At 41.5% G+C, this 19610-nt stretch overlaps 1 protein-coding gene across 5 annotated transcripts in view; it reads left to right on the forward strand.

The window, feature by feature from the left end:
• creb5b (cAMP responsive element binding protein 5b) overlaps window positions 1–19610 on the forward strand; it is a 48182-nt gene that overhangs the window by 11879 nt on the left and 16693 nt on the right. For all 5 annotated transcript variants that reach the window (XM_037785088.1, XM_037785086.1, XM_037785087.1 and 2 more), the window contains 5 exons: window positions 2276–2353; window positions 2697–2790; window positions 4962–5083; window positions 6472–6632; window positions 17938–18064. In XM_037785088.1, the coding sequence (XP_037641016.1) occupies window positions 2300–2353; window positions 2697–2790; window positions 4962–5083; window positions 6472–6632; window positions 17938–18064 (558 nt within the window). In that variant the 5' untranslated portion in view covers window positions 2276–2299. The remainder of the gene's footprint in view (window positions 1–2275; window positions 2354–2696; window positions 2791–4961; window positions 5084–6471; window positions 6633–17937; window positions 18065–19610) is intronic.

Genomic DNA, 19610 nt, shown 5'->3' on the forward strand with positions numbered 1-19610 from the left:
GGACCCTCTTTGAACCGTTTGTTTTGATGAGATTGGAGCAGTGCTATATGAGGGAAGACGGATGAAAACAACAGAAATAGTGTGTTTTTGCTTCCTGTAGATTCTTTATCCGCACATTTCCTCATTTAGCTTTACTATTGTGGTGTCAGAATAGAGATGCACTGTTTTTGTGCCCTCTTCCAGGCACCATTCAAATAGTTTGTAAAGGCTTAATTTAGTCACCCTGGACGTTCACATGCTCTCAGTGCGGCTTTGGTTCAGACCTCTCAGAGGCCAACTGGGGCCTTTCTGTATGGAGTTTGAATGTTCTTTCACCAAAAAAGACCTGCATGTTCAATGCTAAGGATCTTCCTGCAGTTGATCGAGGCGCTGGCTCGAAGATAAAGTTGGTCCCTCGGTGCTGTGCTGTGCTTGGGGATTAATAAAGACTACCTTAATACTTGTCGTACTCACTTAACATCTGTTTAAACATCTGTCAGAAAGTGCTGGGCATCTGTAGTGCTGGCTGATATGGTGACTGCTCAGAGGTTGGTTGTTTGTGTTTGTCAGAGATGAGGAAAGTACACTGCATTGTACCGGACAATGATAAGACCTTGAAGTAAGAATACTGACACAGTAGCCAGCAGTCATTAAACATAATGTTAGAGGCCAGGACAAGGGCTTAAGTCCAAAGAATACTTTCTGTACCTGAATTTACTGGGTATAATAATAATACAAAATTCTCATTTAAATAAATCTGTGTTTAATATTGTCTTAACATACTCTTTACAGACACAATGGTTTCTAAACCAGCTATACTATACTGGTTGCCTTGTTGATTCTTTCTTATAAATATTATGTAAATTATGTAGATTTCTAATTTTACAATAATAGAACAGTCTTGCTATAGATACTGTTGGCAGGAGCAATTATGTAGTATTAATAGTTAAATGTGTGTGAGGCATCACATGCATCAAATGCAATGATTGATTAGAGTGCCTTTTAAATGTCATGTCACTGCTCTTGGTTTGATCTTGAGAAGCTGTTAAAATGCACCTGTTATTTGTGTTGTTTTTCTCCCTGACATCCTGTCATAAATATAGTCGCGCTGTTTTCAATATAGTTTTAAAGCTGCATGTAGAATGCATCCTCTCGTGCATGATTTAATTTCTGCAGGTGAACGGAGGGACAGGACATTTACAGAATTTGTTGGCCTTTAATTTTTTACGCGTTTCTCTTTCCTGGGAAAGTTTGTCCTCTTTTTCACTCTAAATTATTAAAGCCTTCTAAAAAAAATACAATGGCACATTTGATATGATGCATGGCTATGGCTGTAGTGTGCGGAGCAATTACTTACAAAGCACAGATTTGGAAGATAAACATATGTTTTTAAAGTTGTTTTTTAGAACAAATAAACTGCATCTTGTATCCATCCCTCATGCACTGCTGCTCTGCAACCACTTCCTTTTCTCGTTCTCACTATGACGTGAACTGAATAACTTGATTAAATCCTTTAATGATTGCTGACTGAAACATGAAAATAGAATGTCAACTTTCGAAAAAAGGTATTCGATGAGTTTTAGGTGCCAGTTTGTCTCGCTGTATAAGTAAATTAGTGAAAAGGGATTTTTCACATTCACTACTGGGGAGTAATTGTAGTTACCAGATGTGTTAGACCAGAGTCTGTCACTTTGTGGTGAGATTAAACATTTCAAGACAACCTTGTTGAAACCACCAGTGTTGGTGTTTGATTGCAAATTTCAAACATAGTTTATCGTGTCATTGTTTCCATCCAAATTCAAGCTGAAACCATCGCAACTGTTCCTAGACGTGTATGTGTACCTCTGCATACGCAGTTGGCCCAGTAGAAATAAATGTTAATTGAGTTTAACAGTGATTGTATGTTTTATAGAGTGCTAGCAATACATTATTTTCTTGTTGTTTTTGTTCATGAACAACTTTAGAGGTTAGAGTCTATGATTATATGTAATAAAACATAGTAATAAATTCAACTACTTAAGTATGTTGAACTTTTTAAATACTTTCCCAGTGTTTCCAGTCCTTTTATAACCCCAAACCTTAGCCTTGATGTCATTTTAGTTGATCCTTGATTACCGACAAAACTTTTTGTTACTGAAAATAACCACACAACTGTTTCAGGTGCAACGGCAATTTTATGTGTTAGCGTGACACAATGAGTGTATTTTTCCTCTTGGATGCTGGTGGGGGAAACTCAAGTCATTCACTTCCTCTCTCCGCTTTCTCCTTTTGTCTTTTTGTTATTTTTTTTTTGTAGTTTTATGAGAAGGTGGCCAGAGTGATGAACTCAGACCAGGAAAGGCCGTACGTGTGCAACGCTCCTGGCTGTTCTCAGGTGAGTGTCGAGACAAAGCAACACAACACAGTGTGTACGTGTGTGTGTAAAATGAAGAGGTGTACATTGAGGAGGCCTGAGGAGAGGGTTACTGCCTCACGCATAGGGGAGAAACAGAATAGCAATGATGTGAAACATAAACTGTAAATAACGCTGCAGGTGTAGAAAAAAAATTCTCTTTGAAGTCAACACCAGGGATGATGCTCTTTTGGGTATTCACTCTTTAAATGGGGAATAACAGTGAATGTTATTTTGGCTTAAAGCTTCAGTGTACTGGTTTATAACACTTATTTGTCTTTGTACATACAATTCTCACAATCCTATTTCTTAAAAAACTCCACAGCGATTCCCAACGGAGGACCATCTGATGATACATAGACACAAACATGAGATGACCCTTAAGTTCCCCTCCATAAAGAACGACAACATGTTATCAGGTGAGTTACGGCTGCATTGATACAGACTCTACCTCAGCAGGGTTCACGGGGAACTCGTAGCTCATTTGCAGGTGTGCGCCTCGGTGACTCATGCTCAGACAGACACACTTGTCTATCATCAGAAAGCGTTATGGCGTGTCTATACCAGTTGTTTACAGTAATGTAAAGCATGTGACACACGCTACCTTGCGGCTCAGTCCTGTTCAGTGCATACCACTTACGCACACTTCAGGAGGCGCTGACGTATGATGGGAGAAATCAGCATGTTTAGCTAAGGTGTGATTTGCATTTTCCCATCATCAGATGTGTCATTAGTCTAGATCTTATTATAGAGGGAGATGGTTTACAATGGTTTTAAGAATATTGCAGTATACATTAATCTACTGCTCAAAGAAATATCATATTGTGGTTTGTGTACCAAGTGTCAACCCAAGGCCGATCCATAAGTATAGATCTCCATTCCTAGAAACGGCCAGGCCACACTAGATGACAGCTCTAGCCACACCGCCGAGATTGTGTCTTCTTTATTATTTACGCCCAGTGGACAGGAGGATCGGATTTTCTAGGCCGGGTGTTCTTATCGTCTGAGTTACAGCTCTGACCATTTCTCTTACTGAGACCTTGAGCTCAGGATAAAATAGTCAGCGCTTATACTGTAAGTTACAGCTCAGCCACACATGGTAACATGTGCTCTAAGCTGGTCATTACAATCTCTTTCAATTTTAGTGCTATAATTGTTGACCTAAAGTTAACCTCCTGCTCCGTTAGCTCATATCCTCAACTAAAAATTGACTCGCTTTTTTATTAATAGGGTTGTGTCGAATTGGAAAACAAGCGTATTTGTGGTAAACCTGTATTTTGGGTGCACAGGTCATGATGAAAGTTTGAGTCAATCCCCAGTCTAGCCAGAATGGATAAACACACCATGAAGTATGCTTTTAGCCTTTGAAACAAGCCTGATCCTAAAATCACCTTCAACTGTCTGAAACCTGATCTCTGTGCACCCCCCACAACGTCAAGTTGAATACCGCAGCTTGACGGAGCTCAACAAATGAGACCCCCACTCTGTAGGTGGGATCTGTACTTCATCAGCTGGAATGGGGCTGTCAAGCGCAGTATCTCTCCCTCGCTAACAGAATGGGAGTTATGTTTTCTTAAAATCATCGCAAATACGTAACAACAACATACATTCTTTACATTTTGATCTTAAAAGAGTTTGTAGACTAACAGTGGTCCACATAAATACTGTACATAATGGATATATAATATACTCTGCATCAAGATTACTCAGATCTTCCGACCAATTAAATATCCCATGGTTTAGGCTCAAAACAAAGGAGGACCGTGCTTTTACCATTTTAGCTCCAACACTATGGAATTACTTTCCCCTCACTGTCAGGTCAGCTGAGCCTGTAGCACATTTAAAATAAAAAACTTTTAAAAACACACTTATATATGCTAGCGTTTTTTTATAAGTTTGTTGCTTGCAAATCCTTTAGTTTTGGTTTTATTTGTCTTTTAATTCTGCTTTTATTGTTGAGTATCTGCTTCTGTTTTATAAAATATATACTGTATGTTTTTATTCTGTGTACTAACTGAACTGAAAAGTAGATAAAGTTTATTATTATTATTATTATTATTATTAATAATAATAATAATAATAATAATAATAATAATAATAATAATAATAATAATAAAATAAACAGCATTTTAGCAAAATGCAGAATCAATAGGGCTAGAAAATACAAAACAAACTAAACATAAGGATCAGAGAACAAGGATACTGATTTTGCAAATTAAAGTTTAAACAGTAAAAGTTATACAATGAAACAAAAACAATATATCAATACATATACTTTGCTTTTATTTATTTGTCTAATATGTACTATACTTCCTGCTAACTTGGTGTGTGTGTGTGTGATGTACTATATGTGTGTATAATGTTGAATCATGTGTCCTGTTTGTTTGTTTAACGCTGCTTTGTCATTGTGTGTATGTTTCATTTATGTTTAATGTCGTACACCGTCCCTTATGAATAATGGTAATAATAATTTTGCTGGTGCTGCAGTGTTTTTCTGTCCATGATCGTGGTGTACATGCAGCCTGATACAAATACACACTTATTAACAGTAGTTGATGTCAAAGCTAAAAAAACTTCCCTTGATTTCCAGACCAGACGCCCACACCGACACGTTTCCTGAAGAACTGTGAGGAGGTGGGATTGTTCAGCGAACTGGACTGCTCCATTGAGCAGGAGTTTTGCAAGGCCCAGGAAGAAGAGGACACTAAACAGGTACTGCAGAGTGGAGAACAAAGCCTCAGGCTGGAAATAAAAACCTGAGGTGAACCCAAAGCCACAGCCACCCAAAGGGGCCTAGGTCAGGTGGTTATGAACTGTTATCTGGTGCTATCATCAGTCATGTCACCACACACTAGCTGAAGCACACATAGATTCAAAATACCTAGACCTCATGTGACCGCACTCTGCTAACCACACATACAGAATATATACACGTCTGATATTCCTGCCATATTCTCTCCTTTTTGTAAAAAAGTGTAGTCATGTGTTGCACATCCAGCCCTTGTTGACGCCTCACTCCCCGATTCCCATCGGCCTTGTTGACAGTGACAGACAGGCCTATAGCAGGTGGAGATTTGTCACCCACCACAGATGAGGAGAAGAGAGATCAGGTTCTCCACCTGTAACTTCAAACAACTCTCCAGCTATCTCTCAAGGAAGGAGTCCTATTTCCTCCCAGACGTGCACACAGACCCCTGAGACAACTTTTGTGACAGCAATAAAAAGACCTGGCCAGACATTCTCACATAAGCCGTGGTCATTTATGCATTATAGATCTGCCCTGCAGGCACCTTCACCTGAAACATGGGTACTAGTCAAATCACCACAAGACAGACTGCTTATCTAACGTCTGGAAAAGATGTGCAGTGCACGCCGTAGCTAAGCTGTCGTCTGGGTGGTTTGGCTCTGGAGCTCGTCTGTGCTCAGGTCAGCCTTGTCTAGCCTCCCAGGCCTGTGTGGTTTATGATGGGAGGCTCTGCGAAGTCAGCAGGCGGCAGCGAGTCAGAGCAAGGCTTTCTGGGAGTGTAGAGACCAATAAGCAGAGTGGAAGCTCGAATTGAAAAATTAACATATTCAATTACCGATAAACTTTCCTTTCCCTTTCCTCCATCCATATTTTAAGGTCATTACTTGTTGTCAGGTGAACTATTTTTAACATTCTGTATTCTCCTTTTTATATTTGATCATTGCCACCCGCTGTTTCACATTTGACTCAATGCAAATGACTTCAATTTGGTGTTTGTTTTATGCCAAGATATGTGCGTTGAGCTCGAAGATATATTGTTACTTACGGTACAGGATTATTTTGAAATGCTTATGCGGTTACATGTAAACAATTACAGTTACATGTAAAACAAACAAACTGTCCTGCTGGGCAAAGAATTATAAGGAAACCTGTTGTTCATTAGACTCTCAGTGTTTCCTCAACTCAGAAAAAAGCCTGTGGATGATAGTTTACATAGATCCTCATTACCCATTCAAACAGTTGCTATGCTTGAGCTGTGCTGAAAATACAACTTGCTGGGAAGAATGTGACATTCTTGACAGATTCCTAACCTCAGATATACTGCTTGCTTTTCTCTCCCCTGTCCTTGCTGCAGAGCATCTCACTGCACGGCCAGTCAGGCCAAGGCCAGCAGCACCAGCAGTCCCACTCACGGATGGGCAACCATGATACCAGCATAGTGATCCAGCAGGCCCTGCCCTCTCCTCAGTCCAGCTCCGTCATCACTCAGGCTCCATCCACCAACAGACAGATAGGGTGAGTAGAAAACCAGCAGAACACCAGACAGTTACAAAAAAATTAATGAATTGTATTAGACGTGGAAGAGAAAGAGAGGGAAGAATAGATTATTTGTTTCATCTTTGTGACGGAGTAGTAGAGATGCAAGTTAAGAACTGCTGACAGGCTGAAAATTATCTGAGGAGTGCTGAGAGTGAGAGTGTATCCTCTCACCTCAAGTGTGCCCCTGTTATAGCGACAGCCTCAGGGTCGGCCTGGTCCTTTTGTGTCCGTGCCGATTGTCATCCCTCCGTAGTCTCTGAGGTAATGTCAGTGTTTTGTTACATTTCGAGCAGTGTGTGTGTGTGTGTGTGTGTGTGTGTGTGTGGTGCTGGCGATTCATGTTTTGCTGTTCATTCAGTATTGTCCCACAGCAGAGCATGCCAAAGAGGGTCCCAGAGGGACAAGATGAGGTCATTGTTGAAGCCGTAGCTGTGACGGCTTTTACAGCGGTTTAGCATTTCATGCTCTAAAATAGTTCCTTTCACTGTATGGGAATGTCAGCCAAGACCTCAGATCTCTGTTTCTCTGATACCTTAGCGCTGCCATGCTACAGGTGTATAATAACCAGAAAATAAAAGGCAATTGCAATCTGTGTTGTTGTGCTGCTTCGTTATTTACCTGCAGTGTTTAGCAGTCAAGGCGTATTTCATGGGAGTTTAAAGCATTTTTAATCACCGTCATAATCAGACCCTGATGATCCACATCTGCATACTGTGTGAGGCTGTGGGATTTTATAACCGTCATGGGTCTTTGAGGGTAATGTTTTCCCTCTCGTGACTTTTTGTCTATATATATCAAGAACATAATCATTACCACACACAAACATTTATGCACTTTTTTCCCTTATGGAGACACTCCGCTGACCTCATTCACTCCTTATCCTTTAACCCCAACCACCTTCAAACTTGTGCCAGGGCTTTGTTACTGTAAACCAGACTAGTTAGACATTGAGATGGCTCTCAGTGTTCGGCCTGTGCTGCGTCGATGTTGTTGCTGTGTAGATTTACAGCTTGAGGAGCTAGTGAATATTGGATGGGAGGCCCATCTCTAAGCCTGACTGACACCACGTCACACCGACTCTTTGTGGAGGACGGAGATGGAATTTCACCCCCTTGGAGGAGCAGCAATCACTGCCAGTAACAGAGACTTCGCTGGGCTGGCTTCACCTGAGTTTACCTGTCATTAAAAACTCATGCCATGTGGTGGGTGGGTTTCAGCCACAGAATGGTGCGTTAAGTCTCAGTTACGGTTATCTGTTGCACATTATTTGAGGCATTCCCCAAGCAGAGGCGTCACTTGTTTAGTAGGAATCCTAACACATGAATAGGATGAGCAGATTCACATGAGGGCAATGTGGAAATGTTCCCATCAGCAGGAAAATGGGTTGAGGAAACCCCTCCACTGAGAAGCAGTGCTTCCACAGGAAGCCATTAGGGCCAACCAACAGCTCCATGCACGGGGTCTCTCCACAGGAACTTCCCACACACAGAACAAGCCGGACACTTCACAGGCTAGCTGTGCTCCGTCCACATTGATAGTTAGGGAGAAGAAGGAAGGTCAGATCAGGGGTTCCCTATGACGCCCCTGTTGTCATATTAATCCACTTCAGCTGTAGTCTCCAATATGTTTTGATTTCTCATGTCTTCGTGAAGAAAAAGCAATCAAACCTAGTGGTTAATCCACAGTGTATACATTATTTACTGTGCAAATGTTTATGCTTAGTTTTAATCATAATAATCTGAGAGAGATAATTAGGGAAAAGTGGTCCTGGTCAATTAATCTGCCTTGTTTGTGTATGTCATCATTGCTTCTAATCTGGACACACTTTCTGAAGCTCTTTGGTGATGAATATATCTCTGAATGAGAATAATTCAGTTTAATCTCGCCTCCATCTGCTTCCTCCCTTCTCGGCTCTGCTGAACGCGCAGCGTGAGCATCCAATGAATTAGGATAACAAGTCATTTTCATTGCTCCACAATGTTTACTAAAGAGCTTTGAGGCTTGGAATCAATTAGGATTGGCTTTCCTCAAGTCCATTTACTTTAGGGTTGAGCTGGGCCTGCAGCTGTGAAACCCGAAGACCTCGCTTTTCTCTCTCTCTCTTTTTTCTCTCTCCGAGTCCCTAAACAAGGTCTTTGGGGAGCTGCTCTGACACAAACCAGTGTTAAAACCAGGCATAAGAAACAGCCAGCAGATCTTAATGTCACGGCTATCATTATCACACAAAGCGAAGCGGCGTCCAACAGATTTGAATGCTTTTCAATTATAAACATCTGGCGCTGAGTTATGTCAGAGTTAAACGCGTTGGACATTACTAGTCAACCATGGGAGATACAACATTGTGTGGAAACCTCAAACCTTTTCGCTCGTAAGAGGACATGTGCGGGTATGGGTGTGGGCACGAGGCACTAAAATGACATTCCTCTACTTTGGCTCTCGCAGAGGAACTCAGTCCAACTGTTTCCATTACATACAATCAACCTGAATGCAGCTGGGTTAAGTGAGGAGCGATTACCGTACAGATGTGGTAAAATATCTGATCAATGTATGATGATGTGGTATTTAATTATCTCAGTTTTGGCTGTGTATAAAAACAGGTGCTTTTATTAAATTGATTAGATGAATAATTCTTAAGAGTGTTGAGAACTGTGTGAACCTAAAAGATGCTATCTTCAAAACCTGTTGAAGCAGTCGGTTTTGATTTGTCATCATCATCACAGCCATTTCAAAATTTCAGAAGAGAAGTCTGAACCATTTTATTCTTGTGCAAGTGTGACATGAACAATTTCTTTTACTTCAAAGTCACGGACCATAATCAATTGCAGAGTTATTTTTCTGTCAGTTTTCTACATGGAGATTTTATCTCTGAACTTGTCGATGATGTCCCACCCAAGGCAGACTGTGTGAAACTATAAGTTTGACTGTCACATCACCGTGCAAAGCTTGAAGGAAGTCAATTTGTGGTTTTGTTTCCCATGCTGCTTTAAATGCACAATATTTTCACACCTCAGAGCTACCAGCTACTTGTCTTCCTTGTTTATGCTTTTAAGAGAAGTAGCTCAAATAGATGTTGGTCTGCATGCCTTACAAACAGCGGGGTTTCATGCAAAGCTCAAGTGCGGGGTGACACATTTGGACTTCCTGTGTTTTCTCAAGAAGATTTGGTGATATGCTGATTGATTATTAAGGACCACTTCTCTCTGTTTCAAAGAATGTTTTTGACAAATCACATTTGCATTCCTTTTTTTGCTTAATTATGATCATCATATCAATCCAGCCAGATATGATTTCTAGATAATGGCTTCCACTTTCTAAAAAGCTAATGATCACATCTTGAAAACAAAAAAAATGCAATACATGTGCAAATGAAATCTGTGCATGGTCTGTCACATACAGTATATTTTTAATCCTCATGTATAACATATTCTCTCTCTCAACTCGTCAATTACCGACCGAATGTCGGTGGCCCTAAGCCTCAAACTATGACGCTCTACGTGGCCCTCTAGCATCAGTTTTGGACGTGTCAGGGACAGAGTGTCAAAATAAGCTCATTATGCATAATGTCTTTTCAAATCAGACTTCTGGTTTCACAGGACGTTGGGTTTAGGCAAGAAAATCACTTAGTTAGGGTTAGGGTTAGAATCTTTTTGCTCTTTAAACTACGTCACCACACTCCCGGCGTACTTTCTTTGTGCGTTCACTATTGCCGCTGATGGGTTTACATTGGAGTTAATGGAAAGCCCGGTGCGTCTCATACCGGCGCTAAAGGGTGCCTTGTGCAACTATAGTGATATAGTTTTCTCAGTTGTTTACATATAGTACTTCTGCTATTGCCGTACAATACGTAGCGTAATGGTGCTCATAGTTGTGATACCTTTGATTCCAGGATGTATTGCATATCCCCTTTTTTTAAGATAGATTGCATAACACTTTTTCCCATGCGTGTGATAAAACAAGCGTGCTGATTTCAACACCCATTGTGCCAGCGCCAAAACAGAGAAAGTCTCCACACCTCTACGGAGAGTTATGGGCTTTCCGTGGACAAACTTTGACCTCATGAACTTCGAAATTTAAACAAAACTTCCTTTATTATTGTTTATGATTAGATTGCATTCAGAGAGTGGTGATAAGGAGAGAGGTCCGCCCTGAGTGCAGGAGCGCGGGACCTCTACAAAATGCCTAAGGTGCCCTCATGCTCTGACTTGACAAATGCCCTTCTCCGCAGGCAAATATGGGCAATTGTCTCAGCTGTGTATATAAACTGTAGGGCTAATGCACATAGAGTAGTAGCAGGCAGAGATGAGAGAAGAACACATAAACAAAGGTGCAGAAAAACAAAGGTATACAGTGTAATCAATTACAAAAGGAAGGAAGGAGAGAAAAAGAAAGAAAGAGAATGCAGGATGTACATCTGACCTGAATTAAGATGAGCTCATTGTGTACTGCAGTGGGTTTAATAGTGCGTTTGTAGAGGAACGCCCAGACTCTGTTCCCTCTCATTCCAGCGGGGCTGTGTCATCCCTGCCCCGGGGCCACCACACATGCAGGCTCCTGCACAAGCAACTCACACACAGGGACATGCCTCACAGCTCTGGGGAGCGCAGGGATCACAACGCGGGGAAGTGTGGAAAAGGGGGATCAGAGGTGGACAGAGGAGAGGAAGAGAGGGATCAGAGGTGGATGGAGGAGAGGAAGAGGGGGGATAGGAGGTAGATGGAGGAGAGGAAATGAAGGATCAGGAGGGTGGAGGAGAGAGGCATCAGATGTGAGGACATGGGTTTTCTACCGGGACGGTGGCGGGCGGAGGAGAGGATAAAAGACGTGTCTACACAAGGAAAGGAAAAGATAGATCATGTTTGGATGGAAGTATGGACAAAGTGGGATCAGAGGAATGAAGGTGTGGGAAAAATGCGCTGAGATTATGAAAGGAAAATGAAGATGGAAAACTGAATGAGAAACAGAGGGATGAGACGGGAGAAGACAGGCATCAGGTGGCTGGATGAGAGGAAGTTGTTTATGGAGGAGGGAGACGAACAGGCTAATTAACAGTCAGGTTTTAGTAGATGAAGACGAAGAAGGATGAAGTATCATTAAAAGTGAAAGGGGCGGTGCAAGCCAAATGTTACAACACCAGTCAGGTGCTGCGTGCCAGGTTAGCTTGTAAGGAATTTACTGACATGCTTTTTGCTTTTGTTGAAAGTGAAAGACTACCCATCTTCGCTCAGCTAATGACATCCAATGGATCAAAACAATATCATATTTGGTGAATAAATTCCACAACGCTCATGGTAATTCGCTCCAGAGTATCATCCAACGCCATTTCTCAACTGTGCTTTGGCACGGTTTAACTCAGCTCGATGCTCCCTAATGTGAGGACACCCCAACCCAGATCCATCCCAGTGCAGCACCCTCCCAGCATCCATCCCTCCTTTGGCCCACTAATAAAAGTCAGCCTGTGTCGTAACCCATTAGGGCTGATTTATTTGATCAGATTCGTATTATTTCCTCAGTCCAAACCCCATGGCACTCTCCTCCCACCAGTGATTAAAGGCAGTAAATCAGGGGCAGGTCCTGTGTAGTGTTTACTCAGAGAGCCAGGCAGCTGCAAGCTGTTTGAGGCCCTTGTTTCTCTCTCTGTTTACCTCCGTTCCCATGGCGACTGCACCACCGTCTCCCGAACGTCTGGAACTTGGCCCTGGGCTGTTTTGGTTACGTTCGAAAGTTTTTAGCTGCTGTGTCTACCCAGAGCTCGCAGTGACTTCACCCGGCGAGGAGTGAGCGCAGAGATGTTGGACGAGTCGAGGAGGAAAAGAGAGGGAAAGGCGAGAGGAGGAGAGGAGGGAGGGACGAAAATCTGGGGGTGGGCAGGCACAGGGTGGGGGGAGGGAGAAAAGCCAAGAGCATTACATCATTGCTGGAGCAGAGTCAGAAAGGGAAGGATATGAGTCAGTGGACTGACTGCACCTCTCTCTCCCTCTCGCTCCCTCTCTTGCTCTTCTTGGATGGCAGCCAAGCCCCTTGTGTTTAAGTCTCCAGTGCTCGAGTTGGAGTCGGGACTGTGGGGACAGTAAAGCTTAGCGTGTGTGCAGACTGCAGGATTTGTAGGTTAGAGCAAGCAAATCCACACGGGCTTGAGTTGAGGTGTGGGCACCCTGAGGGGTCCAGAAGAGAGTTATAGAGGATTAACAGGACAATGGGAGGAGGGGGAAACTAGGAGAGAAAATAGCAGGATAACTTAGAGAAATAGACTGCGGAGCAAGAGATACAAAGCAAAAGAGGGACTCGGGGAGAGAAGAAGCAGTGATGTCATGGTGGAGCGAAGGTGGGCGGTGGGGTGGAGGGGTGGTGCTGTGGTGGTTCTTGGGCGGGGATTGTGGAGGAGAGCTGGGCTGAGAGCAAGGCACTCAGTAATGTGAGAGTGCAGGGTCAGGACTGCAGAGTGTCTACCTGCTCTCCCCTGGGGCCCACAGCCCGGGCTATTATCAATCCCCTCAGTGGAGCCACAGCCTGTCATTATTCACTCACATGCACACACACACACTGGAACATGCACGTATTCACACACACAAACACTCTGAACATGAATCCACTAATCCACCGTACAGTGTGGTGCGTAATGTATTCCTATAGGCAAACAGATGTAAACACAGAAAAAAGAAGAAACGCCTCAATTACAATGCTTTTATCATCTATATGGAAACCCTGCATCACAAGCTCAATAAAGTATGTTGATACTTAGGGCTGCAACTAACATTTGTTTCGATTATTCCTTAATTAATCTGCCGAATACTTTGTCAATAAATCAATTAATTGAAGAATGTGGAGGCCAAACACAGATTTTAACACAGAAAAGAAAATGTTCTTCAAGCACCATAAAGTTGAGCAAAGAGTAAGTTGTATTAAAACTTTTAATATAATTTTATCTTCAAATATAAAGATTTTTTATTTTAAATTGAAAGCAGAAATATTGGTTGAAAAACGCTGACTGGTTTCAACCTCACAGGGTCTTTTTCAGGGAAATAGAAAAAAATAAAAACATTTGTGCTATAAAATGTGTCACAATAGTGAAAATGCCCTCCACAAGTAAACCAATATGACTTCTTCAAATTGCTCGTTTTGTCGGACTAACAATTCAAAACCCCAAAAGATGCAATTCATCATCACATAAGACAAACTAAAGCAGGAAATCATTACATTTGTGAGGCCGGAACCAGACAATTGGGGGATTTTTCTTGAGAACAACTTGACTAATCAATTAATCGACTAAAGTTAACTCTGTTGATAAAAATTATCATACACATCAGTAAGTGTTAAAATCGATATGTTCTTTCTAACAAGTAACACAATTCTTATATTCATTAATAGTGTCTTTTTGCCTCCAGCCGGTCTTTATTTATCAGCAGAGTCAGCACAAAGCTGAGTTAATCCCCAGAGGAAGTGCTGTCAGATGTTAGTGTTGTTTTTCCGCCCGCTGGACAAGCAGCAGGTTGTGTTTTGGTGTGTGTGGTGGTGACGGACGCGGTGTTGGTCCTCCCCCTGCTCTGTTGCAGGTGAAAGGCGCAGCAGCATAACCTGTACGAGCTTCAAAGGAGCCTTTCTTCTCTAGAAAGCGGGGGCCTGACCTGCAACAACCAGCGACCTGCCGGTTTTTCCCTGTCCTGACCTCTGCTAGTTATTGACTGTCACAAGTAGCTCTGTATTAGTACATTTCATTGTCTCATCTTGAATGAAGATGGACAGCTGCAGTCTTTTTCTTAATGAGAATATCAGCACCTTAAAGCATTTAATTCATCTCTTATTGCTGACTTTGAGGAGTTTTTTTCTGGCACTGAACAGTGGTTTCTGCATTTATCACAGTCCCTGTAACATCTAACATCACAGCACTACTTTGAGAGGGCACATACACTGAGATGGTGCATATCTTTGTAAATGAAATAAAGTATTGACTGAGTTAATCTTTGGATGTAAATTATAAATTAAAAATCTATAGTGTTTTTGAGCGATACAGTATAGCAAAACATGATATCGCGATACTCAATATTTTTTTTATATTTTCTTACACCCTTACTTCCAGTACCCAGGTTTAAAATGTTTTCTCATTTTTTACTCCTCAGCTTCATGGTTGAAAATATTAGATTTTCCATAAAGGTTGCTGCAGCAATCAGTCTACGCAAAACCATGTAACATTACTCTAAGTATGAATTAAATCAGCATCATTAATGTACTGTTTATTCCACCATCAAGGTAGGTAAAGATAGGTTGGTCTTGGACATATACATCTATGAATATATGCATATTATACAGTATAATATACTTTATATAGATTTGCAAAAGACAACATTGTAATGTTTTTAATGTTTGGATATCCCGTAATATGAAAAAAGAAATTAGATATGTTTAATAAACCACTTTTGAAAGAAAACACTGTAAATGAGCCTATTTCAAGATTTTACAGCATAGTTTTAAAGAAATGTTCGCTCACATTTTTCCCTTTTTGGTTTGGGGCAAACAAAATTGCCTCAGAAAATCACTCACTAGGGAGTCATCATACTAAAAACAAATCCAGCAAAACAGTTTTTATGTACAAAAAGTCAACAGCGTTTCACTGCCACAGCCTCGTGACTATTCTACTTCATCCTCTAAACGCAGAGGCAAAACTGTGTTGATGTAGTGCGCTGCAGCTACACTGCATATACCTCATTGTACTTTCATGACTTTTCCCATGTGGAACTGTTTGGATTCGCAGTGTTGCTCAGATGTCATACGTGCAGTTAAATGAGTGTGATTGTGATAAATTGGGATGTTAGACAGGAATGACACGCAGTCGGGATGGTAATGATCCTGTGTGTGTATGGAGCAATCTAACATGTCTGGAACATAAATGCACATATTTAGGTCTGGAAAAATACAGGTATTTATTCAGGTGGGCGAGCGTTTGCTCTGGTGCCCCCCTTTCCCTCCATTTGGCCATCACTCCCTCACTACTCACTATTACGGTAATCCAGACTATGATGTGGTCAATTGATTATATTAACCCGTTGAACACAGCTGACCTAAATGCTTCTTGTTCCTAAATGTTCAAGGAAATGGAGCTTTATTGACTGATATTGATCCTGATGCTACCGATAACTGGAGGCTTATTGATTCTCCTCTACAGGTTATTTAAGAATCAAGTAGTGTTTTTTTAAGCTGTGGACTGAATACAGTTACTGTATGCATGAGGGTGTAGCAGCGCTCTGCAGCTGGGAGTCGGTGTTCTTACAGCAGGGATTTGGTGGCAGTTGAATGATGTCATCGCGCCATGCAGATGGAGCAGTCTGGGTGTTTGGATGGCTGCAGCCCCTGAGCCAGTGACTGTGACAAGACTGCTGTCAATAGTTTAAGCTTGGCCCGGGCCTCGTACGTACATGTGATTTATTGATGTGGCCGTGAGTGTGGATAGGCCCGTTGGTCCGCACACGCTTTTGTGGTCACCAAGGGGGGATTTTTTTCCCCCCACAGGGCTCCCACCGCCGTAGCAGTCTCTGAAAGTGATTCTCGTCATGCACGTCTCGTGGTCGTCATGACAAATGTTATTCATTCATCATCGCCGTCATCGTTATTCATCTATTGTATTACATGAAGTGTGCTTGTTTAAAGTGCATCCAAAAACTCCCAAGATGCCTCAGCTTTCAACTGCACCATGAATACATGAAGCCACACACTCTTTTTTTCCGTTCTGACTTTGAAGCTGCAGAAACAAGTGGAAACTAAAAGCAAAAGAAGTCGGGGAAAACATTTACTCTGAAATAGCGCAGATGTGGAATGAATAAATGTGGGGTATTATTTTTAAGATGCAAGAGCAGTTTAGTGATCTCATGTTGTGGAATTGCAATAGGGTTCTTTTCAGGTGAAAGCATTTTGTAAACTTCTGTTAAACTTGGTTTTAAAACATAATGTGAAAATAACAACACAGAGTTAATGGTTTTTAACACTTTATACTGTAGTTGTGGGTCGATATAAGGGGTATTTATTAATGTATTTTTCAACAATTTTAACTCCTCCTGTGAAGACAGATAATCATTGATTGAATTAATATAACACTATTAATCTTATAAAATATCTTCTTAGAAATATGTAGTATTAAATAAGTATGTTTATTGTTTATATTTATTGACAAATTACTTATTATATTTCCTATTTATAAATTATTTATTTATTTATTTACTTCTTCACTCTCATGACAACTCTATCTGATGAAGGCCAACGGATGTGGCTGAAAGCTCTGGAAGAAATCAAGAAAGTTGACCTTGAATTACGAAGGGTTTTTGACGTGTGTACCACATATTGTTAGATATAATTACAGCTATGTTATACGGCGCTATTAAAGGTTCAGCCACTAGATGTTGCATTCTCCTTCCTCCGTTCCGTTGCATGCACTTCACAACAAGTGGTTGCCAGTTCGTTGCACGACCTGCTTATTTTATGGTGGAGTGGAGTGAGACTCAGACAGACAGTCGTGTCAAGTGATGAATCTTTCGTGGTAGAGTTATGGAGTCATTTTGCAACATATAGCTATTCATTATCTATAGATTTAGGTTACAATGTGTGGTGGTGTTTCAAGGTTAATGTTACATAATCTATGATAATCTGAGAATATGGCTGGTTTTGTTTGAATATGACAAATCGTAATTTTATGGGTTATTATTGTTCAGACGATCAAGCTTAGACAGCTAATATGTGCTAACGTCAGTTGCCACAGTAAATATTCACGTATTCTGCAGCCTGATGGAGACAAAAGTGTCCAACTCAGCCATTCATCCGTTTTTTTCTTGCTAACTGGCAATTTGATCGCTGACGACACAGAGACACCACGTGATACCAATGTTTTTATAGTATTGGCTCATAGAAGTGGGAAACAAACGTCAGATATCTTCCACAGAGATAAACAAAACGTTCATTTTGGACCCGTCAAAATTTAAAAAATGATAAATCTACGATCATAATATTTGTTTTTAGGAAAAGCCATACTTTTCACCTTTCTAAAAGCTCTATGGATGAACTTTTTTTTTTTTAAATATTCATCTACATAAAAAAATTATCAATAAGACCTTTAAGCAGTCATTATATTTTTATACACCAGTTATGGATACTTCACAGGAGAAGTTACAACTAGCATCATAGTGGTGGTGGTAAATGGGTTCGATGTTGTTATATGATAAAGCCAAGATTATTGATATCAGTCATCTATAACAGTGTGCAACTTGAAGTTCTCTGATTGTCCATCTGTGTGTCTACTCAGGCCTGTCCCCGGCTCTCTGTCCTCACTGCTGCACCTACGAAACAGACAGCGACAGCCTCTGCCAGCCTCCATGCCTGGAACGCTGCCAGACCCGACCATGCCTGGCTCCTCCGCCGTGCTGATGCCTGTGAGTACAACAACAACAACGGCGCACAGAGACACATTCACTCACACAGAAGCAAAGTCACTCACTCATAATGTGACAACAGTGTAAATGCAGGCCTGCACATGGATGTTTTCTATCACCATTAAAATGGTTTAGCACAGTTTATAAGGAAGTCATCGCCTGTAGAAATGAAGGAGTCCACCTCTGGGTTTAGACTTTATTGTAATTAAGCAAAAAAAAGACGGGGAATGATAACAACCCAGAGAAAGCTCCTCGTATCAGGATTCTAATGATACAACATATGTTCTCATTGTAACACAAGACAGCCAGTGTTTATGGTATGGGGGGAAAAAAGCCCTCCCATGTTTATTAAATTAAGAGCTAAGCGATTTTGGGGAAGATTGACGGTTCAGGAAAGGGGTGCAGGTTTGGGTGATATTTTTACACAAAACACACTTAGTGCAATTAAGGCTGTGTGTCAGGTTCTAGGCCTGAGTCTCTGTGGACGAAGGGGGGAGCGGGGGTCAGGCAAAGGGGGGGTGGAGAGGGGGTCGTTCCCAATGGAGACTACCACACCACCCAGAGTTCAGCAGCTGGGAGGCCACAGCAGCTCACACACATACACGTGTGCACGCAGAGGCTCACACAAAGGTTTCTTCTTTCCTGCGTATACTGCTCACATCATCACCCAGCGTTGGTGACCTTTCATCCCCGTCAGCTTAACCAGCTGATTTCCTCACATTCAGGTCTCAGCTGTGACACATGACCACGCTGGCCAGGGTCAGGCAGTAACCACACACACACACACACACACACACAAAGACAGATTCTAATGCATTCAAACAACTTACACCTACTTGCATCTTGTTCAACTTATTAACACGTCTTGCACCAAGAGGGGTTTTGATGTGTTGGTCTGACTGACTCTTGCCACACTATTATCAGAAACACACGTAGCCCTGTTGCACCGGCTTCCTGTGTTAAGTCCCTCCGTGCTGGCTTCCTGTTTTGGGTCAGCTCCAGTTATCATCACACAGAGCTGTGCACGGGGCAGCCTGTCATGTGAAATCAGGCTCTCGTGCTCTCTCATCTCGTCCCCTTATGTGCTGGAGGACAGTGGTGGAATGTAACTGAGTATATTTACTCAAGTACTGTACTTAAGTACAAATTTGAGGTACTTGTACTTTACTTAAGTCTTTTCTTTTCATGCCACTATATAGTACTTCTACTCCTCTACATCTCAGAGGGAAATATTGTACTTTTTACCTCACTATATTCATCTGGCAGCTTTAGTTACTTTACAAATTTACAGATTTTTTTGCATGCAAAACGATATATGATGGTTTCTGGGTAATTGTGATGAAATTAAACACTATTTGCCGGATTTTTACAAACCGATCAATCAATTAATGGAGAAAATAATCAGCAGATTAATCCATAATGAAAATAACCATTAACTGTAGTCCAATACAAATGAGCTCCACCTCAACCGACTACAGTAAACAGTAAAATCCTGCTTTTACGTGAATGCGTCAGAAATAATAATCTAATGATATGAGAATAAGAG

This window comes from Sebastes umbrosus, chromosome 11, assembly GCF_015220745.1.
Source record: "Sebastes umbrosus isolate fSebUmb1 chromosome 11, fSebUmb1.pri, whole genome shotgun sequence".
Taxonomy (NCBI): Eukaryota; Metazoa; Chordata; class Actinopteri; order Perciformes; family Sebastidae; genus Sebastes; species Sebastes umbrosus.